Source organism: Xiphophorus couchianus, chromosome 15, assembly GCF_001444195.1.
Source record: "Xiphophorus couchianus chromosome 15, X_couchianus-1.0, whole genome shotgun sequence".
NCBI lineage: Eukaryota > Metazoa > Chordata > Actinopteri > Cyprinodontiformes > Poeciliidae > Xiphophorus > Xiphophorus couchianus.
Genome location: NC_040242.1, coordinates 20,364,389 through 20,389,231, shown reverse-complemented (window position 1 = coordinate 20,389,231; position 24,843 = coordinate 20,364,389). Strand labels below are relative to the sequence as shown.

Sequence of the window (24,843 nt, the reverse complement as noted above, 5' to 3'; positions counted from 1 at the left end):
GATTTGCGGTATTTAGACAAGGGGACAGCGGTAGTAAAGGTCCCGGCGTCGGGAATCGAACCCCGGACGCTGCGAGGACGTAATGACGCTCATTCTACTGTCTTGCCCACCACTGGTGGGCCACCAGTACATTCATATAATCTTTGTGGCTAGTTTTGTCCCAGTGTTGAGTTGTGATGGGTGAAAAAATCTTTTTTTGTCGCCATCTCCTGGACAAAATGAAAAACGCACACTCATCGTGTCGTTCCCTCGCCCACTAACGGCCCCGCCTCTTCCTGCTCGTTTTCGCGGCACTTCTCCGCGAGGGCGGAGTCACGCTGTCCGCCGGAGCGTTCTATTGGACAACTTCACGTTGACCCTGCGAGTATGCAAACAGGACGTGTCGCGTCGGACCAATCGCGTGTCACGCTTCATTCGCTCGCGGGACGCAGTGGCGCGAAAAGCTTTCGGTCGGTCGTGCGGTCAAGCAGCAGCGGGGGAAGAGCAGCTCCGAGTATTTAGCAGCTTTTTTAGAAGAAAGTAACTAATCGGACGAAAATGGCAACCGACACCACAGATGACCGGGAGATGAGGGAAGCTCAGAGGGACTACCTGGATTTTCTGGACGACGATGTGAGTGACGCTTTCCCCCCCCCATTAAAAAACATCAACAACAAAGGACATTCATGTGCAGTTACGAAAAAGCATGTGGTTTGATTATGTAATCTAATGATTTGGGAAAACAGAAAAAGAACATATTTCTCAGCTTGAAAGTAACAACGGTTCTTATAATCTTGTTGAAGTTGCTGCAAACGTCAACGCGCATTTTTATTTTTAGTTTAGTTTCGTTATACAGAGATGTCCCTGCTTCGTCAAACGTTAACTTCCGGGTGTGGTGTTTTAAAAAAAATTATTATTTTTTTTCTTCAAATCGCAGCAAGACCAGGGCATTTACCAAAGCAAAGTCCGGGATATGATCAGCGAGAATAAAGCCCGGCTCATCGTGAACATCAACGACCTGAGGAGGCGCAACGAGACCCGGGCTGCGAAGTAAGACACGCAGGATCACAGGATCTGAATGCTAATAACTAAAACATGAAATGACCTGAGCCTTTAACACCAAATAAAAGCATCTCTCAGTCAGAGAAAGTAAATAACTTTTTTTAGATCGGCGTATTCAAGGAGGTAGCTCTCTACTGCCTCTTGTGGCCGAAAATCTCTTCCACGGGAACAAGCAACATAGCCAGAGTTAGCTTGGTGGTTTTACCTTCCAGCAGGATAAAAACCCTTAACACCCAAAAAATGGAAAGGTTTAGATAAGTGTATTCATATGTTTGAATGGACTAGTCAAAGTCTAGACCTAAATCCAGTTGTCAAGACTTGGAAATGTATCTTCATAAATGGCTGCCATGTTATCCGACTGTGCCTGACTTGTTTTTCACAGTAAAAACATTTTTTCTAGGTATTAAGATAGTCATCTAATCTCTCTTCCTGTCCCTCAGACTGATGAGCAACGCGTTCGAGGAGCTGCTGGCGTTCCAGCGAGCTCTGAAGGACCTGGTGGCCTCGGTGGACGGCACCTACGCCAAGCAGCACGAGGAGTTCTTCATCGGCCTGCAGGGGAGCTTCGGCTCCAAGCACGTCTCCCCACGCACCCTGACCTCCCGTCTGCTGGGCAGCATGGTGTGTGTGGAGGGCATCATCACAAAGTGTGAGTTTCGCTGTTCCGATTTCCAGTGGGGACTGCTGGCACAAGAAAATGCGTACCTTGGTCTTATCTTTCATTAAGACAGTAGACTATCCAAATTAAACCGATGGTTACAATTTGATGAATTTGAAATGGAATACCTTTAGATACTTACCTATATGTGTTGGTGTCCTTGAAGTGAGTGTTTGTTCAACCGAGCTCTTTGAACAGCTGAGTGGTTGTCACGGGAGATTGAAGGATTTCCCAAACATGCGAAAAAGAATCGGGGCAACACTGGTGGTGCGTCTTTGATGATGGAATGACATTACAGCATCATTTAAAGCTCACAAAAGTCCATTCTACATAATCTTGCCCCTTAAAGTGCATTTTGCTAAATTCTTAAGATTAATAAAATGGCTAAATTATTTCCCTTTTGCTTTAGCGCCACCTAGTGTCCATCTGTGCACGTTCCTGCTGATTTGTTAGATTTCCATGTGTTTTCATTGTTTCGTGAACATTCCAGGTTCCCTGGTTCGTCCCAAAGTGGTGCGCAGCGTCCACTACTGTCCTGCCACCAAGAAGACGATGGAGAGGAAGTACACAGACATGACCTCGTTGGACGCCTTCCCCTCCAGCGCCATTTACCCCACTAAGGTACGAACTCGAAGGAGGTCCCTTCTGAATCGTTGTGGCGAAAACCCGCCGAATATTCATCGTGAATGTTCTGACAGGACGAGGAGAACAACCCTCTGGAGACGGAATTCGGCCTGTCCATCTACAAGGACCACCAGACCATCACGGTGCAGGAGATGCCGGAGAAGGCGCCGGCAGGCCAGCTGCCTCGCTCCGTGGACATCATCCTGGACAACGACCTGGTGGACGTGGTCAAACCGGGAGATCGGGTGCAGGTGATTGGAACGTACCGCTGCCTGCCGGGGAAGAAGGGAGGATTCACCTCCGGCACGTTCAGGTGGGGCTGGTGCGAGAAATACCGGGCTGGATGTTGACGCGGTTATATTATTAGATTGATTCGTTCAGGTCTCTGCAGGTTGCAGCAAGTTTTGAATATGACCGGCACAAGTTGTTGGACAAGTTTGAATTGTCCACCGGAGGGCGCCAAACAAGCGCAGTATTTAAACAGCAGGTCTTTGAGTGCAACGCTGAGGTGGAGGCATCAAGTGATGCTCTGGAGGATAGGGGTTTTTTTTGTTTCCTTACATTTTTTTTTATCATACACTGAAAGTGTCAAAATAAACCAGCTCATAAGAACACACTGTACAGACCCAGTACACCGTCACCTTCCTAAAATAATGGTCATTTTTATTAGGTGATTTATTTTTTTTTTTTGTCTGAATCATCTTTTGGCAGTACAAGTGCAGGGGTGATTTTAATTTTTAATTTGTTTTTTCTCCAGTTACGTTTTTTTTTTTTATCACACATTTATTGAAAGTGTTAAAATTAAAAGAACTAACACAGATGTGTTGCCACAACATAGTAAAAGAGGAATATGACAGGGAAGGAGAACAATAATACAAAAAAATTAACTTCTGTCAATATTGCAGGTATTGACAGAATACCATTTTCCATTTTCTCTATGGAAAATGGAAAAAAAAATTATCTCAGGGACTTTTAAAAAAAAATTTTTAATCATTACCATGCAAAATGTATTTCTGTAATCAGTGTCTGATTCAAAGTTGTATTTGTCTCGCCGCTGCCCCCTGCAGGACCATCATGATAGCGTGCCACGTGAAGCAGATGAGCAAAGAGGTGTCTCAGTCGTTCTCTGCCGACGATGTGGCCAAGATCAGGAACTTCAGCCGGACCCGCTCTGTGGTAAGTCTGAAACCCGGCGGGCGTTGAAGGGGAAACGTATGTGAAGGCTCTGAGTCGGCTCCTCCTCTTTCAGAACGTGTTTGACCAGCTGGCCCGCTCGCTGGCGCCCAGCATCCACGGCCACGACTACATCAAGAAGGCCATCCTCTGCATGCTGCTGGGCGGCGTGGAGAAGGTCCTGGAGAACGGCACGCGTATCCGAGGAGACATCAACGTCCTGCTCATCGGTACCTCAGCCGCATTCCCCATGAGTCTGTTCAGAGGGAGGCTGTGCAGTTTCCAGCTCAGAATGGCACCTAATTTTCCAGAATTTAGCAAAATTATAGTTTTTTTTAAACCATTGTGGATGTTTGAGTGCTAAGTGTTTGCAAGAATGCAAGTTCCCATCTCTGTGTTTCAGATTGCTGACTTTTGATTCAGTGGAATAAGCGAACTAAACTAGTAACTTCAACCAAAAGTCATCAATAAATTTAGGAGGAATAAATGTGGCCTTGTTATGTGGAAGCCCTGATAATATCAGAGTTAATATCAGGGCTTCCATGTATGGAATTGGGTTTTTATTGTTTCAAATTTAAGATAAGTTTTTTTTTTTTGAGATGTCACTATTTAAGTCATTGATCAGTTGCTAACAGCTAAAGCCATTCAGAATTTTTTATTTTTGTAAGTGAATCTGTATTTGATCCAGATTTTTAACATGGTAGACTTGAGCTGTGGTGGGGAAATGTGTGGTGTTTGTTTTTCTTTACTACCCTGCTGAATCAGGGAGAGCTTTGATTTGTGTGGCAGAATCATATGATAAAACCCAACGAGGTGGATGAAATGTCTTAAATCTGACAGGAAAATAGAGATTTTTTATTTTTATTTTGAAATTGAGATATTTGTTTAAAAAAAAAAATCTATGTAAAAACCAAATGGCAAATTTCCACACTAGGAGTTTTGAATTCAAATACATACCTTGTTCGTTTTTGGAAAATATTTCCTCATCACGTTTGCTCTCCTTCAGGCGACCCATCGGTGGCCAAATCCCAGCTGCTGCGCTACGTCCTCCACACGGCGCCCAGAGCCATCCCCACCACCGGCCGAGGCTCCTCCGGCGTGGGTCTGACCGCTGCCGTCACCACCGATCAGGAGACCGGTACTTTCCTCTCGCTTTCTCTCCCACTGCCCAAACAAACTGGTTCTTCTGCTTTTGAATCTGGCAACCTATCGATTCTTTCCCTCCGTCAGGAGAGCGGCGCCTGGAGGCGGGTGCCATGGTGCTGGCCGACCGCGGCGTGGTGTGCATCGACGAGTTCGACAAGATGTCTGACATGGACCGCACGGCCATCCATGAAGTGATGGAGCAGGGCCGGGTCACTATCGCCAAGGCTGGCATCCACGCCCGGCTCAACGCCCGCTGCTCCGTGCTGGCAGCAGCCAACCCGGTCTACGGCAGGGTGAGTTAAAAACCGCGCCTCTGCGTCCTGCGGTGAAACGCTTTCGCTCACCTTCCTGCTCCGTCTCCTCCACAGTACGACCAGTACAAAACCCCCATGGAGAACATCGGCCTGCAGGACTCGCTGCTGTCGCGTTTCGACCTGCTCTTCATTATGCTGGACCAGATGGACCCCGAGCAGGACCGCGAGATCTCGGACCACGTGCTGAGGATGCACCGTTACCGCGACCCCCGCGAGCAGGAGGGAGCAGGTACCACACATCACCGGCTGTAAGACCGCCACTCCCGGTCGAGACCCCATATTCTGACGCTGTTATGTTCTGTTCTTGCGTCCAGCCATGGCGCTGGGCGGGTCGGTGGACGTGCTGGCTACGGATGACCCGGACGCCATGACGGAGGAGCACGAGGAGCTGCAGATTTACGAGAAACACAACAACCTGCTACATGGAAGCAAGAAGAAGAAGTAAGGCGTTAACATGGTTTCTTCAAGTCTCACAAACTCGAATTTAAGGCTTTTTGAGACCATTATACCTGGAATTTAAGACCGGCATTATAACAGAAATGTACAAGAGAAAATTGCATATTGTCATCACTCCTAAAAATAATGCTTAAAAGACCTTTTGGAAAGAAAGAGGTGGGTTTCCTTTTTCTTTTTGCAAAAATTGACTTGCACCATTATTTTATTAAGGTGACAGTGTTTTCATAACAGCGGCAAGATTTTTGGTACAAAAGGGCACGCAACAGATGTGACTCCGTGGTAAATACGAACATTGTCCAGTCAACTGGCATTAAATTTGCACATTCCTTTGATGTACATAAGATGTACATATACGCTATTTAGCAGTAGCCTTAACTGCCTTGAGTCCGAACGGAATGAAAATGTCTGTCGACTCAAATACAAAACAAACCACATAGAAAATACAAAATGAAATGGAACCTGATTCACGTATTTTAAAACCCTTTCAAGGCCTTTATTTCAGGTTTATGAATTGAAGTCTTTTTAAGGACATCCTGAGTAATGTTTTAGGAAGTGACTGAAGTGCAAAAGGTGTGCAAACAATAAGATGTTCGCTTTGTTCCAGGGATAAAATTTTGAGTAAAGAGTTCATGAGGAAGTACATCCATGTCGCTAAGATTATCACCCCTGTGCTGACCGAGGAAGCAGCCAATCACATCGCAGAGGAGTACTCCCGGCTGAGGAGTCAGGAGCAGCTGGCGGCCGATGTCGCCCGGGTGAGCGCTTCAGATCAACCTTCAAACTAAATTGATTTTATTCTTCAATTAAATTTTCAGTTTTAAAAAATTTTAATTTGGGAAAATCTGTATTATTTTTTTTCTTCCCCATCAATGTACAGTTTGGGTTTCCGTAGTTCAGATAGATGTCAGCCCACACACAGAGTATCATCTTTTTTGAAAGGTGTGAATTTTTATTTGGACTTTAAATTCAAGTCAACAGACAGAAGGGATCATTGAAATTAAAGCCAGTTTTTCTACTCTTTCTCCTGTCATTCCGATTTTTTTTAAGAAAAAGTGAGAGAAATCAAATTTAGTATTTAAAAGAGTCTATTTTATTTTTAGCATATGGCGCCTAACATTACTGTAAACGTTATTCTTAAAAAAAAAAAAAGAAAGAAAAACACCCCAGAACTCTGACTCCTCCTCTTTCCCTGCCCAGACCTCTCCTGTGACGGCCCGTACTCTAGAGACCCTGATCCGCCTCTCCACGGCGCACGCCAAGGCCCGCATGAGCAAGGCGGTGGAGCTGGAGGACACGGAGGTTGCCGTGGAGCTGGTCCAGTTCGCCTACTTTAAGAAGGTTTGTCATCCGTTAAGCACTCCAATAGAAATGGATCAAGAACTTCCAAAAAGCTTGGCTGCATTGTTGTTGTGCCCTTTGTCATTTAGGTTCTGGAGAAGGAGAAGAAGCGCACGAGGAAGGAGCGCGACTCTGACTCAGAGGAAGATGACGACGAAGAGGCGCCTCCCAGTCAACGCTCGCAAAGAACTCGGAAGAGGTACCAACACACACATCCTTGTACTTTTATTCAAACTAAGAACTTTGTGTTGACTTCCATTTATTTTTAACCTTAGCTAAAACTTAATTCACACCATACCTGTTAATCTGACTAGTAGATTCATTAGAACAGCAAACAACTGAGGACAGGGAAAAGGATCTAATTGTCCACAATTTTTGTTAGTAAATATTGTGAAAGTGGTCCTCTATATGTCGTATATACAAGTACACACAATATGGCAAAGTGTCCTCACAATTACAACTGTCCCCACAATGTTGGTTGTTCGTCAACAGTAAGTCCTCATGATGATGACAAAGCAAACACACACATATACACTTACTCATATTCTGACTTTGTACCGACTTTCATTCATTTTAGTAACTACATTTATGGCTAACCATTACCAGCATATTTCTAACCTTAATCAAAACCAGATTCACACCATACCTGTAAACCTAACACTATGAAAAGTGGGGTCTACCACATTCTAACCAGAATTTGGCCCCATAAGGTCCAACGATCTTCAGAATGTTTGGTGAATATGCCAGGAAAGGTCCTCAGGGGGCCTCAAAGCTTGACGTATTAAGCTTTCATACCTTTTATTTTCCTTAATTCTTAATGTTGCAACCACAAATATTTATGTTTCTATTGAGATTTTATGGACACTTTATGGCAAGAGGAGGAATGGGGTGTGGCTTTTAATATTTTTTGTAGTTAAACTGAATACAGTTTACTCTGGTTCCCTACAATAAAATTCAGTCAATTCTCTGGCATTTAAGATACAGTAGTTTGATTGGACTAAATGCCAGAATGTTCAACAGGTTGGGGTGCTTGTTGCTCAGATGAGTGATATTTCTTCCTTGTGTCATGCAGGGGGCGCCAAGGCTCTCAGAGTAGCGAGCCCTACAGCCCGTATGACTTCAGTGAAGAACAAGATGTCCCTCAGAGTAAGCGGATGTCTCATCGTCCCACATTGCTTTCTAAATGACTGAACTGAAAACCTCATTTTTCAGAGTATGAGCCAGCTCTTTCTCACAGGCTGGCTCCTCTCTAACCTTATTCTGCATCAGTTGTGTAGGAAATACTTCCTGTTGTGCTCTGAATTCACTAATCACAAGATTTTCAGTTTGAAGTCTCACTCTGAGCTTTATTTTATAGTTCAAGCTGGCACCCCAAAACCAGCCAAACCCCAGCAACAGGCGGAGGAGGAACCCATGGAGGCCACGTCACAAGCTGAAGGTGCCGAACTCTCAGCTGAGAGGTACGCCACTGATGTTTCTACAGCTCCTTCATGTGAAGTTTGCCCTAATGATGTGTCTGTGCAACCCAATCACGGTTTCTCCTGATCTCTTCTTCCAGGCTGAAGGAGTTCAAGTCGTCTCTGTTCGGCGTTTTCCAGTCAGCTCATGCGCAGTCTGTGAAAATGACGAAGCTCATGGAAGAGGTCAACAAAGAGCGGGAGAGCCGCTTCACGGAGCCCGAGGTCCGTGCCGCCCTGGCCCGCATGCAGGATGACAACCAGGTCATGGTGGCCGACGACATCATCTTCCTCATCTGAAGAAGGATGAGTGTTCCCCAAAACCAAATTAAATATGGACATAAACACACTGGGTTGTTTCTGTTCGTGTCCTGAGGTTTTTTTATTGTATCTTTGTGGTGTACCCACCCCGTCACCATTGGACAGGACAGCGCTGTGTTCTCATCCAGCATTCAGTGAAACAGACATGATGTGGAGTCCAGTTTTGTTAAAAATCTGTAAATAGTTTGTGTTTTTGTTTCTTAATAAATGTAACTGATATAAAAAATAAAATTTAATGTTTTGGTGTGCTATAACTCAGTTCCTGTGTAGAACCAAGCGTTGTCTGTTATTCCAGCCAGAGTAAGTTGAGTTTCTGCCTTGCACTGTCAATGACGGAAACATCCAGTGAGCCCCAGCTTGAAATCCAAATTTTGATCTCCATTTTGACTTGAAATACTTTAATAAATTTGCGCTACATGGTGCTGTAACCTTTTCCCTACTTTGTGTTTATCTCATGAATCCCAATAACGTCTGTGGTTGATAAATGACAAATGTAAAGAGGTTCCATGGTTATGAATGGTCTCACAAGGTTATGGTGAGGGAAACTAGCACCAAATGAGCAAATTGTATTATTTAATTTAAACTTTGTATATGTCCAATGTCAGATCAGATGTTAAATGAAAATCTTGGATTAAAAGATTAGCAAATCTGTTTTGTATTAACTAAATGAGTCAGTGGCAGCTGGTCCTTAGGGGGCGCTGCACTCCAAGATGAGGAGGTTGGGGGAAAAAAATCAAAGCATGAATGATTAAAATAACTCATTCAACAGTGAATTTTTCCTAACAGACTCTTATCATTTGTCTTATGTAGAGCTACTGATTGCGCTCCTGGTTGCTAGGGGGAAAAATAAACATTTGGCCAATCAACATTGCTGAATTTAATAGAACTGGTTAAAAAAAACAAACTACACGCTTTGTGGAGGATCTGGGCTCTTGGCTGTTGAGAAACTATTGCTTCTTGGCAGCTTAGACAGTGTTGAGGCTTTAAATCTTACCCTTATGTATGTAATGCGCCAGTTTGACGCTATGTAGCTTACCGGAAATAGCTTCCGATCTAAAGAATCGTCAACTACAAAGGGAGAAGTGCAAAGAGGGGGCCGTCGATGCTAATTCAATATTTGAAAGCCTAGCCAGCACAGACTGGATGGCTTCGTTGAATTTTCTCTATTGCCATTGCTGAAACAACAGCCAGACTACAATACTAAAACAGAAAATTTACGTCATTTTCGCTTCTTGTCTTTCTGTTCGCTGATTGGCCAGGTCGAAAATTGGCCGGAGACAATTCTTGTCGCGGGGAGAGAGAGAGAGAGAGAGAGAGAGAGAGAGAGCGACCGGAAGCAAAATTTTTTTTTCGAGTGGAATTGCACAGGAAGAAAATGGCCGTAATAGAAAATTATTTGAAAATTTGGATTGCTGTGGTGAAAAAGCTGACAGCTAAAGGAAAGCTTAGATGAAATTCTCCACTTGAATGACAATGCAGAGGATTTTACAGATGGCCAGTAAGCTACAGCTTCTCCTGCATGCTGCTTATTCTGTTTTATTTATGTTAGCTATCATATTGCTCTGCTTTTTTAAAAACGTTGTTTACTTTTTCTGTTCAAAAACTGCTGTAGATGGGTTTTGTTGCTTTTGTTAGCATAATGCTAACGTTGCTCTGGACAAATGTTCCAAAGATCTCCTTTTTTTTGGTAAATTGTAATGATGATACTCCTGTTGTATTTTTGGATATGTTCTAATGTTAATGTTCGGTCGATATCATAATGTTTGTTGGGTCAGGTGGTCTTTGTGATGGCCATCTTCAATCAGAGTCTTCTTCAGATTACAAGTATTCAGATAACTGGATGGTGTGAGTTATGGCAGTTCATTTTCCTTTGGGATAAACAAAGCCATTTTGAATTTAGTTGTATTCGGTCTGAAAACTTGTTAGATTTAATCATTACCATGTTTGCACGAAAAATGAATATGACCAACTTCACCAACTTTGGTAAATTCTGAAATGTTTTACTAATTTCTAAATGTTTGACAGGTCTGGCTCCCCAGGAGTTCAGTGACCTTGTAGTTTCTCTCAGATCTCAGGTTTGGAGGTTTAAACTATTCATGGTTAACAGCCGGTCCACGATGGTTCACCAATGGTCCTTATGTCATTGTGGTTTGTCTCAAAGTGATTTCATGATTTATGTTATACATAATATTTTTTTGTTATTAATATTATGATGCTGTTTTTAGTGGAGGGCGATATGTACTTTGAATTTTGTACTATTGTGACAACAATAAAAATGCTGATACGACTATGTATTAATTTTCTTCGGTCCACAAAAAAATGCTGCTCTTGAAAAACTTTTGTATTTGAACATACATAAAAAAGTGTGATTTATATCACTAAACAGCATATAGAGACTTCATTTAATCATATTTTTGAATTTACTTTTATCTATTGAGGTTCTCCTGGAACAAGACGGTGGAGAAAATGGTGAAAATATTAGATTTATTTTTAACATTAATTGGAAGTTATTGTAATGAAAAATGTTATAGGAAATTTTTCGCAATAAATGATAAATTAAAAGCCCTTTGTTACAGAACTTTTTTAAATTAATGTTTCTGTGTAACGCTCGTCCCCATGCAAATAAACAGTAAAGAACAACAAAAGGTCATCTCAACTCATTCCTTGATGTTGTCGCATTTAGATATTGTTCATTTCAAACCGAGTTGCTTACTTTTAATCAAATTTCCTTGTGGACGTGGTGATCGACAAAGATGGTCATTAGTTCAGGGAAACTCTGCTGTTTCCCGGAACAACCGTCACGGTTGAACGTCTTCCTGCCTCCAAACCTCTGTTTACAAGTAGTGATTGAAACCCCCATCGGATCCAGGTCTCACTCTGCGTGGGGGGATGATCCTTTAACAACGTACGCTCCCGCACATGTTGCAAAAGGTTTGCGGATCTCTTTCATGCTCTTATTTGGATTTATTAAGTAGGCTGCTCTGAATCTCATCTGGTGAACTTTGCTCAGATTGACCTTTTTGATAGAAGTGCTTCACAGCAACGTGTCTGAGGCGTACGCCAAGACTTTCAGTCTCTCATGACTTTGATCAAGCTGAAGATGTGATGAATAATCGCTTCTGCTTAAAATAATCTCTGCGCTTTTAGTAAATATGAAACAGGCCTTGAGCGCGACACCCACATTTGACACAAATCAGTGTAAAACAAAAAGAAAAGAAGAAGCTGGATTTACCCCTGTCCCTGTGGAAATGCTGATTTTGTGTCTGAGAAGCATGTCCTATTGCAATACTAGAGGACTACGCATCATATTTACTTGCAAAAATTATACATAAACATCAGTATGTGTCTTTTGTCCTCCTGTCGGGGTGAAACCCACACTATGAAAATCACTGTGGTCACTGCAACAGAAACACAACCGAACACTTGCTTTGTTAAACTCAGTTTGTGATCAAGTGTTTCTAATTGCTTGAAGCTGTTTTTGCCTACTGGGTTCTGTTACAGGAAGGTCTTCTCTTTGCATGTGAGCTCACATTTGGATGGCGGCCTACATTTTTGTAGTCGCAAGGGTTTCCATGCTTGCCTGGGTTTGCATTGAGGCCTCTGTTAGTATTCTGTCTCGTGTGATCATTGTGGGTGGCCTCTATCACCTCTGTTTTTGTGGAGCACCGTTTGCCTGGCCGCCTCTGTTTAGTCGGAGTCGTCAGTTTGCATGGACATGATTGGTCTTTTCACGAGGAACCTTTATGATGCTCATTTTTAATCTCTGCTCTCAGTTCTGCAACTTGACCCTTCAGAGATTTGATTGTTTCCTCTTGTTGTTCAAGGTTAGTCTTCAGCTGACTTTTTTATTAATTTTTTTTGGCAGATTCTCACTGCTCAAAGCATTTTTTTTCCACCTGATGCTTAAATCTGCAATTTGTAGCCTTTATAAAATATATGTATATATTTTTACATGTTTATTAAAATTGTCGCTACATCCTGACATTATGGTATGAGACAGATAATCTGTGGAGAAAAAAAAAATTGAGCTCCTCTGTCTTCTCTCAGTGCTAATTAGAAAATTGGTAAGTTGTTTTTCTACCATTAGCAGACTGAGCAGTGCATACATGAGCTTTATTGACAGCGCTAAGACCCTCCTGCTAGGTCTGAGTGGTTGTTTTTGACTTGAAGTGGTACATTTGTGTAGACGGCAATAGAAGCACTGGAAGGAGGTGGAGGAGATCAATATTCCTCCTCCACCTCCACAGATTTTCACAGATTATCTGCTTCATATTATAGCCTTTTAAGAAATATGCAAGAGAATTACAGATTTAAGGAACTGAAGCTCGTTCAGAACGCTCTCATTGACTGTAGCTGTGACTTTCTCTTGTGGTCTTGTGAGTTGGAAGCCACACAGTCAAACAGGGCCTGGAAGTGAGCCCACTCTGTTTGTTGGTATTGGCCTGAGAAACTCAGGCGGTATAAGTGAGGTGCCTGAGAGGAAGTAGAGGCACTGACGTGTTTCTGTTGTTTTTTTGACCTTAGAGGTGACTGACATGCTTGATGGATTTCCTTTCAGTTGAAGAGGCCTGGAGGCAGCAGAGGGAGATGATTCTGGCCGAGCTTCTCAAATTCACCAGAAGGAACTGATTTCCCTTGGATTTCTATACCACATAGTTGACTTGGATGTTAAGGGCAACCATGTCTACCCTCGAAAGATTAGCTGGAGCCGCTTCATTTCTGCAAACAACCCGTGTTTGGTCCATGACCAACTTTATGTGCATTCGTCTGATGTCTGGAATCCATATCTCGCTTGCTTCACTAAGATTTAAACATGCTGTTGTTGAAAAGTGGACCTCGTGATGGATGTTGGGGAAAGTGAAAAAAAACTGTCTGGTTTATTTCTATGAATTATCGCAGTGTGTCATCAGCTGAGGTCATAGTACATTTCTAATTTAACATGCTGTGTGCAAAACGACAAAGCAGAACACAGAATAAACTTTGTTATTGCTTAAGCAATACATTTGGAGATAATTCAATGTTTTTGGATTTTACTGATTAGAAGGAACTTGTTGGAAAAAGTTGAGAACTTTCAGTAACTCAACAGTCTTGTGATGTTTCTAGATATATCTCACTTTGCTAATATTTCAGTTATATCATTAAATCCAAAAGTGTATTTGTCAAATTAAATAATTATGAAACATTTTCCTTCATGTAATTCAATATCCACAATGTAGTGCTCAGTGTGCTCATAGAAGCCTACATCTTGCCAACCACTAGGTGGCAGAAGACGCACAGTTCAGAGGCAGAGAATCGGTTGCTCTCTCTGAAAGTGTTGAAGAAAGTCCACGGTCCAAAAAATAAATGATTTGTAATCATTTGTAGTTTAAATAAAACTGGCAATGCATACATCATTGAAATTAATATAGCTAATTTCAATGCAATTCAATAATTTATAAAGCACATAACTAAATAAGTTTTCAATTTAAAATAATTCATTGCCTTTCTCCAGTGGTGAGAGAGGCAAAAGACAGGACACGCCCACAGTGGAGTGGAAGAGGGAGTGTTTAAAAACAAGCAAACAACATTTTTTTTTATATGCTAGTATTCATTCAGTCATATTAAAAATAAAAACAAAACGACAGCAAAAAAAAAAAAAAAACACATCAAAAAATTTGTTGAACTCAGACAAAAATCATTTAAAATCGCGTATTAAGCCAGAGCACAAATCCGGAATAGTTTTTAGAGGACGTCTGCCTACGAAGAATATTGTGTGTTTTTTTTCTGTAGAAACTGCTGGACTGAAAAATATTCATTGTTCTCCATATTGTCAGCTGAGACAAGGTCAAAACAAGAAAACCACACATGAGACATCAGCATAAGTACATAGGGGTATATTCTTCCTGAATTAAAGGCTTTTTATCCATCTGCTTTTGATAAACATTACAATAGAAACAATAGCTGTCATCATCTCGCTCATCCTCAAACATGAGCACACAGATTCTCTTGACGCACAAGACAGTGGCGTATAACTAAATAAAAAAGATCCAGACGGCGGCTCATTTTATTTTTTAATTTAATCAGTGAATCCCTTTTGGTGCTCCATCCGTAGCGAGGCCACTCGGCTTCTCAAATGACAGTTCAAATTTGTCCGGGCGAACGTGATGGAACAGATCTTCTCATTTGGTTACTTCATAGCTAGCGGACTCAACGTCTGTTGTGGCCCCATGCACAAAAACAACTAGCTGTGTGGCATTAGTCATATCACAGGCAAGAAAAAACTTAGCGAAATCTCTTGCGTCGTCTTTAGGTAGTTTTGAACATCATTCGGTGAACATGTCTGCAGATGCAATTCTGGACAAACTGATGTTCTCAAATTCGCTTTGTTCAGAAGTCAATGGCTCTGCCGGTTCGGAGGGCTACATATCACCCACAGACTGCAGGTCCTAATGGTGGTAAGCATTAAACAGAATGGAAGTTTGTCAGACAGACCATATCAAGTTGTTGAAGACTGAACATACCTGAGTTGTTGTAGTTGACCTGCTTCTACAATATCATATGGAGGATTAGAACAGAACTTGAAAGGAAGAAGAGTATGAATTATTGAAAATGAGATCTGGATGTCAATGGGGTTTTACCAGGTTATATAAAGAGGAAAAAATTAGCAGGATGGACCTGGTGGTGGGTAGATGGATTGGAGCTTAATCAGCAGTAGTGTGGGGGGTTTCTCAAGGAAAACTGAACCAGAAACCTACACTCAGATTACCAATCCATCTTGTTCTCACCCTCACCTGTGGTCAAAAGATTTGAGTCCGGACTGAAAAGCAAAATCTTGGATACAAGTAACAAATTGACTGTACCTTGGGGTGCGTTGGAGTGAATGGACCAGAGAAAATACAAGCCATTTACCACGTCCAGAATTCACTGTAGACATCAGTACAACGGCTCAGAAAGTAGAACATGATTCCAAACGAACAACTGACCTACTCGCATGTTCTCTCACTTCACCTGTAACTAAAACTTTCCACTCCTATATATATTTTTTAAATTAAATCCATTCCTATTTGGACTTGCATTACTTTCCTTCACTCCTCTGCTTTGGGCCAGAGCAGTGAAACCCAAAACGTTACCAGCAGAAAATGCGTAGCCGTGGTGACATAAGGTGCCTTGGCAACAGCTGTTGATGCATCTCAAGTTGAAGCTGTGTTCCCTGCTTGTTATTCCATTACTTTGTTTTGACGTTGTTGTTATGCGTGGGAGTCGGTTGTTTCAGTAAAGGGGTTGTTTCATGCAAAGAAAGGGCCACGACACTCTGTGTTTTAATCATCCATGTCTGCATTGCAGCGCATCGAAAAATAGATTCTGACCCCAATTAGATATTTAGCTTGCTCTCATTTTATTGTGTCAAATTACTCATTCCTTGTATTGGCATTTTTGCACCAGCACAGCTCTCACTTCTCATCATCGCCATCTTTTTGTTTCTTCTTTAGATGTCTAGGACTATTTAAGCACTTTCAGCCAGTCATTAAATCTGATGGAGAAGCAAATGTTTGTAAATGCTTTTCAACTTTTGTTCAATTTAGGAAAGAGATTTGCTGAAACATGTCCAAAAACAGCACCTGGTTGGCTTGGCGGGACGGCGCACTGGGAACTGTTTGGAACGGAGGAGCTGCATTTTGGCAGAAGAATTGAGAAGAAATATTGGTCAAAACAAGAAGTTATGAGTTTTTTGCTCCCTTACGGTTGATTTCATATGAATTTTGTAGTAATGAGAAATAGATGACCAAACAATCCTTGGCAGATCTTTGCAGCTTATTGAATATTTTTCCATCATATTGCAATTTGTATTACCAAGGTCTCGTAGCTTCAACTAAGATTTTGAAGCATGAATGTTTCCTTGGTTGTAAGATGACTAAATGTGAAAAACAGCTGTCTTCAAAAAAGACAATATAAAGCATAAAGTAAGGACAAACGTATTCAATTAGAATATAAATCTGTTCACTATTGTCGCAGATTGAGTGGTCAATTATGGAGCGTCGCTAATCTGGAGCTTTGCTAAGATGCAAACCCGTCTCTTTCACCTGTTTCAACTTCATTGTGCCTTCACCTCATTTTCTGTGATCACTTCGTTTATCTGTAGCTACAGGTGCCAGACTGCCTGTCACTGACAAACGGGTCTCTCTCTCTCTCTCTTTTCTCCAGAACAAGCTTTGCTCCAGTTTTTCGGGTCCTTACTCATACGTGAGGCGTGAGATGAAGAGATGTTATCATTGTGTTTGCCTTTGGAGTTATGCTGATTTATTACAAGAAGCTCCGTCAGCATTTCCTTGACCTACATTGTTTAGGCTGCGTTGGCAGTGTGTAGGGGTTGCTATAAAAGTAAACTAGTAAACGATTTAGTCAGCTAATTAAAAAAAAAATATATAAAAAATTAAGAAGTCAATGTTGAGATGGACCTGAACGACGTGTGTCCAAGTTCATTTTAAGAACGTCAACGGCTGGAAAAAGCGGGATTTTAGTCGCACTGTGTTTAAAGAAATGGGCAACCAGTTGCAAACCTGTTTGCTTTTATGTGTGTTTTTATGTACACAGAAAAAAGCCTCTTTCTGCAAAAAATGGGGGGTTTCTTATGCAACTAACAGGAAGTGAACTTTTGAAAGCAAAGAATGGAGGTCTGTAGGTGAAGAAACATTTTCACACTTTTTGACAGACTCATGACGGTGTTGCCTTTGAGGCTTTCTGCAGGGGAACTTTTTCTTGTGTGTGTGTGTGTGTGAAAAGAGAAACGCATGGATGTGGACGAAAAGAAACAAAAAAAAAGAGAATAACAAAGAAAAAGTCGAGCCTCTACAAAAATCTGTTAAGGCATGGCGGAAATGCGCTTCGCCGCACAAGTTGGCAGCCCACACCCCAACACCGCCTGCCTGCATAAAAACACTGGCTGAGATCAAACACAGGACAGCACAGGAGCGCCGCAGTTGAAGCTGAAACGTTTGAGAGGACTCAGTCATAATGCTGGTGAGTCAGAGTAATTTACTTATCTCCATCTCTCATCAATCACCAGGAGATTTTTATCACAGGGTGAATTTAAGGGTTATGTGACATAATATAATTATTCTGCAGCAGTGGTTTTCTCAGGTTTAGCAGTTTGTTACATTAAATGTTCATTTTTAATCCACTCAAATCACCATGATCAGAGTTTAAAAGGTGCCAGAAGATGTACAGATGTTTTTAATGTGCAACACTTAGAAAAAGCCCTTATTCCGACTTTCTCGTGTTTTACTTCTTCAGCTGACGAGAGCTTTTCTGCTGCTGGGTTTTGTCTCGGTGATTCCCGTCGCCAGCAAAAAACGGATCATCTCGGTGCATCAGATCAGACCGAGGAGCAAAACGATGCAGCTGGCCCTGGATCCCTCTGTGAAGTCTTACCTCTCCCACACCTCTGCATCAAACATCGCCAACTTGTCTTTGTCGCCGTGGACGTACATGTGAGGAAACCCCACGCGTGCCGCTGCGTTGCTTTTCAGATCCCCGTGTTGACGCGCTTTATCCTTCAGTCTTGGGTTAAAACGTCTGATATCTGGAACCAATGATGTGCCGTTCGCCTGGGGCTGAGTCCAGCATGAATGCATTTTGGCTGAGAAGAGGGTCCACATCTGGCTGACTACCCACTGCATGGCTCAAATTCTTTTCCAGTGACAATGGCTATATTTTTCTATAGACTGTGAAGGTTGAAGAAGGGTGTAAATATGAGCTGATAGTCATACCTTTTAAAAAGAGGATTCTAAGTAGTTTTAGATGTCACTTCTTTCTTCAAGAAGTCAGCATTTTATTTCTGAAATTCAAGAAGTTTTAAAAGTTTGGAACAAATTTTAATCTCATTTGTATGAGCTATTTTTTTGTTGTTGCAATGAGTTAAACCAAAACCTCGAAAAATTACTAAATGTCGGTTTAATTTTAGATGCCATTCAACATCTTCCTGCGCGGTGACAGAAGAACATGTTTTTAATGTGTTTTAGATCTTTTCTGGGTTTTTTATACAACAAAAAAGACACCCCAACCACAGTCAAGAGGAATTTTAATCCTGTCCTTTATGCGACAATCATTGTTGATACATAAAAAAGGATTGGGAAAAGAAACAACTTTGTGGTTTTGCCACATCTGAATTTAAATAGGCTGCTTGGCTTGTTTCTCAATCAGATTTTTATATTGTGGAATATTCTCCCTGAGTCATATGGAGAAACTATTTAGTAGTTGTTTTTTATGCCCAACTAGCTGTAAATTGGCATAAGCTCCTGGTAAATTCACCTCTTTGCCAGACGTTTTACATATGCCTTGCCATCTTGTCCCTTTCTTCTACCTTTTTTTTTGTATATAAGCATCAATGTTTACTAATATATTTAAAGCATTGCGCTGGAATTTGGTATTTTCACCAACTATGAGGATAGTCAATGAAAACAGTCTCATTTAATTTCATGATATTCTACATCCATCAGTTTTACCACATTTCCTCACCGTATTCTATGAGTAAAAGATAAAAATGTACTTTCAACTGTCAGTTGTCAAAACGTCTATGAATCGTCCTTCTCGCCATGTACGAACTGATTTTTGGCTGTTACGATTCTTCGGAGGAACACTGTAGCATTTCGTTATTGAAATAATTCAGGTACAAAAACCAAAGTGGCCAAAATGGTGAAGCGGCAAAATGGCCAGCATTGGTTGGTATGAAATTCTAACCATTGGATAACCTTGACTAAAAACAATACCACAGTTATATGATATTTGTACAAAGCAAGTGTACATTCACTTATTTTGCTGGTACTATTTTGGGCTATTTTCTTGGGATGTTAGCAATGAGCTGCTTAACAGACATTTTTCGTAGTCTCCAAGTTGTATTTAAAACACTGCTGCCTTGATAGTTTCCAAACAGACACTGTTTTCCATTGTCAAACTATTTAGTTTTTCTAATCTCCTGTTTTAATGGACTTCAAATGGATCCCCAGTAGTGTCTTACAGGCAACAGTATAGCAAATAGCTAAGATTTGTGAATATTTGAGACTCTTCTACAGGGTTATAACAGTTTTATGTTTTTCATCATAGCTTAGTTTTATTTCATTGTGACTTTCTGTTTGTCTAATTTACTTAGTTGTGATTAGTTTTAAGAGTGTATTTGCTAGTTTTGATTAGTTATTATTACGTAAATATTGTTTAGCTTTAGTTTAGTTTTATTAGTTATTGTGGTAGTTTTAGTCTCTTCATACTTTTGAATCCTACACCTAAAAATGAACCAAAGCATTCTATTGTGACATTGATTAGGTAATAAATATTTAACAGAAGATAAAATTTTCAAAAAAAAATGTATTCAATTATCGTTTTACAAACAAATGACTCTGGTGTTTTCTCCCAACTTTTCTGGTCGCCATTTTGCTGACTACTAGCTACCTGCAGGAAAACTGATGAACAGATCAAATGTTTTCCTTTGAACTGATTGATTTTTAAAAAATCTTTCTCTCTCCAGAGATTCTTACAACTCCTCCCGTTTACCCCAGAAGATCTTGCAGGCCAACTGCAGCACATTTGGCTGTCTGAACCTCCAGGGTAGAGGAGAGGATGCAACTCTGCAGGTCAAACCCATCAAATATCAAGTCCTGGTTCTGTACAGGTGAGCCTCTGATGTGGGAAGTGAAGCTTCATTTCGCTGTTTTGCCTCCAGTTTCGTTTATAGGTCACAGATCTGTTTGTGTGCAGTTCAGCCATAAAAAGCAATGTTAGAAAGTTAGGAATGTAATTCAGAGGAATAACACTATTTAACACATTCCCAGTTGAAGCAGGGTGGAAGAAAAACAGCAGAGATCATCTGTGAAGAATAAATACTTAAAAAAGCTAACCGCATCAGATGCTATGATTTTAAAGTGGCACCCTAGCTACCTTACAGTGGACACATGCTGTTAAAATGGTACCAAAACTACTACTGGTATGGATATCTTTGAATATGAATTTGTTTTTTGAGGGGTGTAAATCCATCTAAACCTCGGTGAAATGCTTTTATGCATATAATCCCAGACTGGGCTTTGTGTTGAGAGTAGCTTTGAAGCCGCTGCATTTTTGCGGGCTTTGTTGCCATTGGGTAAAAGTTTGATGAGAAACAGACCTATTTAATCCCATTGCGTGATAAGAACCTAAAATGCATTAAAGAGTCTGCATTATGGGTAATCTCATTACAGAAACAAAGTTGGTGGTTTTTTAAAAATATGATCTATTTCAGTCAAAATATTTTTGAGAGAAACGGTGAAGATGTGGTTAGCGTTCTGACAGAACTGCAGTGTGAAACATTGACGCTACATAATATTAGCTTGAGATGGGAATTTATATTTCCTTTGGATTAAGAAAAACGTTCAGGCGTGGCTATTGGTTTACATCTTTTGACTGCATTATCTAAATTCAGAAATCCAAAATGTTGCACATTTAAAAAAATAAAGTGCCAGAATGTAAATATGTATCTGTATAGAGAAATAATCAGCTGATCTGAGAATTTATCATTATGCTTGAGCCAGCAATGAAAAGACAAAATGAAATATCTGGGTTTATTTGAGTCCATAAGAACCATAACATTGAGGTTCTCCATTGCTGAGTGTCGCTGCAAACATCAGCAGGGAGTTGAACACAGCTGCTGCATACTACAATAGTGAGGAACACAACATATAATGGAAAAGCTGGAGTAGAACTGAATGGGACATAAAACTGTTAGTGTGTGACTTGCGAGTGGAATAGCGTCTATAGAGACGCACAGAAAAGAAACCTACACACCTACACACACACACTTATACTGGTAATAGTGAACTATCAGGACAATTTTTCCCAAATTTTCACAGTTGTGAACTACAGGAACACCATTTTCCACTTGTTGTAGAGGCAGACTGAATGTGTCAAAAAATCTTCTATAAGCCATTCAACAAAGATCCCACTTGAAACTTCTTTTACACACTACATAACCTTAAATATAACAGCCTGAATTTATTCAACAATAAGAGGAAATCCATACACACAAGTTTGTATTCCTACCCATATAGAGACAAAACAACTGAACTCTATTTGTCTTTTATTATGATTACAAATTACAAATTACCCTAAAATGTTATTAATGCACACAATAAGACTTTCTTTTTAATTTCCACGTGTTTGACATAATTGGAAATTTTAAAATCCACAGTTTCAGAATCTCTAAATAACTCAAAAATTCTACTGACTTATTTTTTTTTAAATGTGACCTCTAATTTTTGTCGTGACCAATCACATTTGCAAAACAGCGCTACCATTCTCATTAGGATCAACAGCAATAAGTGAGTTAAGAGACTAATATTTTCATTTCAGGTTGTATGGATTAAGATGTGTTATTGCGGGGCAATTTAAGCTTAGGTGGTGCATGAGTTTTTGTTAAATGGGTTAAGTGGTCTACTGCCTGAAAAAGTTTGAGAAACACTGATCTAGAGGAAGCCAAATGCAGAGGGAGAGCATGCAAATTCCACCTCAGCAGAACCCAAGAGGTGAAATTTGAACCCGGGACCTTCTTGCCAATTTAGAATTACTTTATTCATCCCAGCAGGGAAATTATTTAAATTTAATTTAAATTTAAATTTAACAGCGCTGGCCCTCACCACCATTCGACCCATGTTCAGAATGATCAAACTAACCAGCATTGTTTTATATCCCCCTACAGAACCTTAAAGAAAAGAAACAACAACAAAAAAGGGAAGAAGCAGAATAAGTACATCTTCATGCTGGGGACTGAGGAGATCACAGTTGGCTGTACCTGTGTGAGACCCACTGTGATACCACAAGAGTAACAACAAGACATCCAACAAAAGTTCTGGTTACACATATCATTCATGTCAATGTCTATGCATTTTAAAAGTTGTACAGTTGACAACAGATATTTTTATATGCTGCAAGAAAAAAAGACCATTTAGTCAATTAGACTAAACTCTTCTATTTTGTAGTTAGTTTGAGCTACATAGATTTTTTTTATATTCGCTAAATGCCACAAGAACATGATTTTATTTTTGGATTCACACACTTTATGTGCAAATATAATTATTTGAACAGAAATTGTACTGAAGGATGAACCGGACTGATGGATTTTCACAGCTGTTTTTTGAGAGGTATTGATCAATTTCTTTACACATGTCCATGATGTCACACAGGGAAGCAGTGTGTTGAACATGTTGCCTTAAAACACCTGGGTTTTAAGTGAACCTTTTGAAGGCTTTGTAAAATCATTTAAAGACATTGCAGTCTTAATGACTGTAAATCAAAGACTTCAAAGAAAGTAAAACAAAAAAAATCTCCAAAAAGCTTATTTTCATTCTTCTGGCATGATCCTAGCAACTCCAAATCAAAAAGTCATTTTTTTCTTTCATTTTTAACTTTTCCAATTACAAGTCAGTTTATATAAGATTTAATATCAAACAATCTGGTTTCAACTGCATAGTTGACTATAGATGTAGAAAGTACTTTTAATAACTGTGACTTGTTACTTGTCTACATAACTGGTGTCCTTAATATCTTGTCAGGTACTCCTTACTGCATAACACTTTCCGCTGAGAGAACTGATTCATTTATTTATTGTATTTTAAGCAAATCGCCTTTATTCAATACATTTGCCAGTGTATTTATGGTGTATAAAAGCAGCCAAAAAAATGTGTTTTTAAAACCTAACTGCTAGCTACTTTCATTGTGTTGCTTATCCTGCCATGTATGTCGATTAATCTATAATTTTGTCAACATTAAGAAATGAAGCAAAAATTGTAGAAGTTCTTTCCCATCTGTGCCACTTATGATGCTCTTCTGTTTTCATTGGAACAAAGGGTTTAAAATTTACAGGGTACTACTCTGTCAAGGCAGATACACTGTTTCTTTTGCCATGAGATTTCTGTCAATAGTTTTCTTTTTCAATTTTTAACAAACACCTAATCTGAATTTAACATCTCTATGCACAGTCTGAGGGCCCCCACATGGTCAGAACTATTATTAGCTGAATTATTTTAGCTAATAACCTAATAACAGCTCCCTGCTGTTGGAGCCAGTTAAAACATTTGGCATGCTGATGTGAGGGAATCTTCTTTAGTGCAGATAAAGCCTCTGCACAGTGTTGCAAGAGATTAGGTCAATTTTTAATGACTTGAGAATAACATAAATACAATGTGTAAACTCCTTTGTACTGCCAAATATCACAATACAGTGTCTGAAGTATGTGATGCTCGTGCCGCAAGTTTCCAATATGTCGAAAAAACCTTTAGCAGCTTTGCTTCGCAGGAGATTAATTATGAGTTCCACAGTATTAGATCTGCAGAAGGGAAATGCCAGATTGCTATATTTTTACAGCCATGCATCTTTGTACATCATTGAGAAGCAAATTGTAAACAAAATGAGTTTTAAGTGATTATTTAAATCTGTTCATGTAGGGTTTTATGAAGAAGTTTCATATATCAGGTTTGGAATTGATAGTAGTTTACATAGATTTTACCTCCTCACAACAAACGTGGTTGCACTGAAAAAGATCTGCTTTTTGAAGATTCTACATTTTATCACCTTTTGTTTCTTTTATTACTTTATTTTTCTCTGACTAGATATGTTTACATGTTTTCAAGTTCACATTTCCCAAGCCCAGTTGTTGTGAATGTGGAATATTGTGGAACATGATACAACCTTTTTAAGGAAGATTTTTTGGTCTTTGTTTTGTTTAGTTGATGTTTTACCTTGGTTAAAACCCTTCAAATCAGCTTGTACAGAACTTGACTAATTTTCAACAGCCAAAGCCAGATTTTATAGCCACTATGATATTATGGCAATATTTGATGTTTAGAGTACAGTGTGTTACAAACTCACTGCAAAGCATACATACTGTATAAAATAATACATTTTATGTTCCCTGATGGCGCGCAATAAACGACCAATAAAAAAAATAAAGCAAGTGGTTACCTTTTTCCTTATGCCTAATCATAGGAATATGTTTTTATTGCTGTATGTTCTGTATTGTACTTTGTTGGGATGGTATGACTTTGTGCTCTTCTGCCAAATTGTAGTATAAATATGGTTATTTTATGAATGTTTATTTTGGTGTATTTTTTATTCTGTTTGTTATAATTTTATTTTGTTTCATCAACAGAGATTCATATTTGTTATGTCTTTGCAGTTATATCTGATGTTTAAACCGCAGTACAGGTACATTTTAATCCTTGCTGAAAATTGTTGCCTGTGTGAAAGGACAATTTCGCCACATATACTTAATTTAAGGAAATCCACAGATTGATTAACGGATTGTAAATTCTCCTCAGGT

The 24,843-nt window shown here is 40.0% G+C and overlaps 2 protein-coding genes across 2 annotated transcripts; both read left to right on the top strand.

The window, feature by feature from the left end:
- The first annotated feature begins 45 nt into the window (after nt 1-45).
- On the top strand, nt 46-9,419 carry mcm3 (minichromosome maintenance complex component 3). The gene is made up of 17 exons (XM_028041119.1): nt 46-612; nt 917-1,029; nt 1,482-1,690; nt 2,190-2,320; nt 2,398-2,636; nt 3,391-3,499; nt 3,573-3,726; nt 4,503-4,634; nt 4,727-4,935; nt 5,011-5,185; nt 5,271-5,397; nt 6,017-6,167; nt 6,610-6,750; nt 6,840-6,949; nt 7,823-7,896; nt 8,108-8,210; nt 8,309-9,419. The coding sequence occupies exons 1-17, from the start codon at nt 538-540 to the stop codon at nt 8,505-8,507; spliced, it is 2,451 nt and encodes an 816-aa protein (XP_027896920.1). The 5' UTR covers nt 46-537; the 3' UTR covers nt 8,508-9,419.
- A 7,960-nt stretch (nt 9,420-17,379) lies between these two features.
- il17a/f3 (interleukin 17a/f3) lies at nt 17,380-24,616 on the top strand. Its single transcript, XM_028040568.1, has 4 exons — nt 17,380-17,525; nt 17,799-17,995; nt 20,026-20,169; nt 22,225-24,616. The coding sequence occupies exons 1-4, from the start codon at nt 17,520-17,522 to the stop codon at nt 22,349-22,351; spliced, it is 474 nt and encodes a 157-aa protein (XP_027896369.1). The 5' UTR covers nt 17,380-17,519; the 3' UTR covers nt 22,352-24,616.
- The last annotated feature ends 227 nt before the right edge of the window (nt 24,617-24,843 follow it).

Coding starts and splice junctions, on each gene's coding strand:
- mcm3 (XM_028041119.1), top strand. CDS start 538: ATGGCAACCGACACCACAGATGACCGGGAGATGAGGGAAGCTCAGAGG. Junction 1,030..1,481: donor AACGAGACCCGGGCTGCGAA/GTAAGACACGCA, acceptor CCTGTCCCTCAG/ACTGATGAGCAACGCGTTCG. Junction 6,950..7,822: donor TCGCAAAGAACTCGGAAGAG/GTACCAACACAC, acceptor TGTGTCATGCAG/GGGGCGCCAAGGCTCTCAGA.
- il17a/f3 (XM_028040568.1), top strand. Junction 17,996..20,025: donor TTGTCGCCGTGGACGTACAT/GTGAGGAAACCC, acceptor TTCTCTCTCCAG/AGATTCTTACAACTCCTCCC. Junction 20,170..22,224: donor CAAGTCCTGGTTCTGTACAG/GTGAGCCTCTGA, acceptor ATCCCCCTACAG/AACCTTAAAGAAAAGAAACA.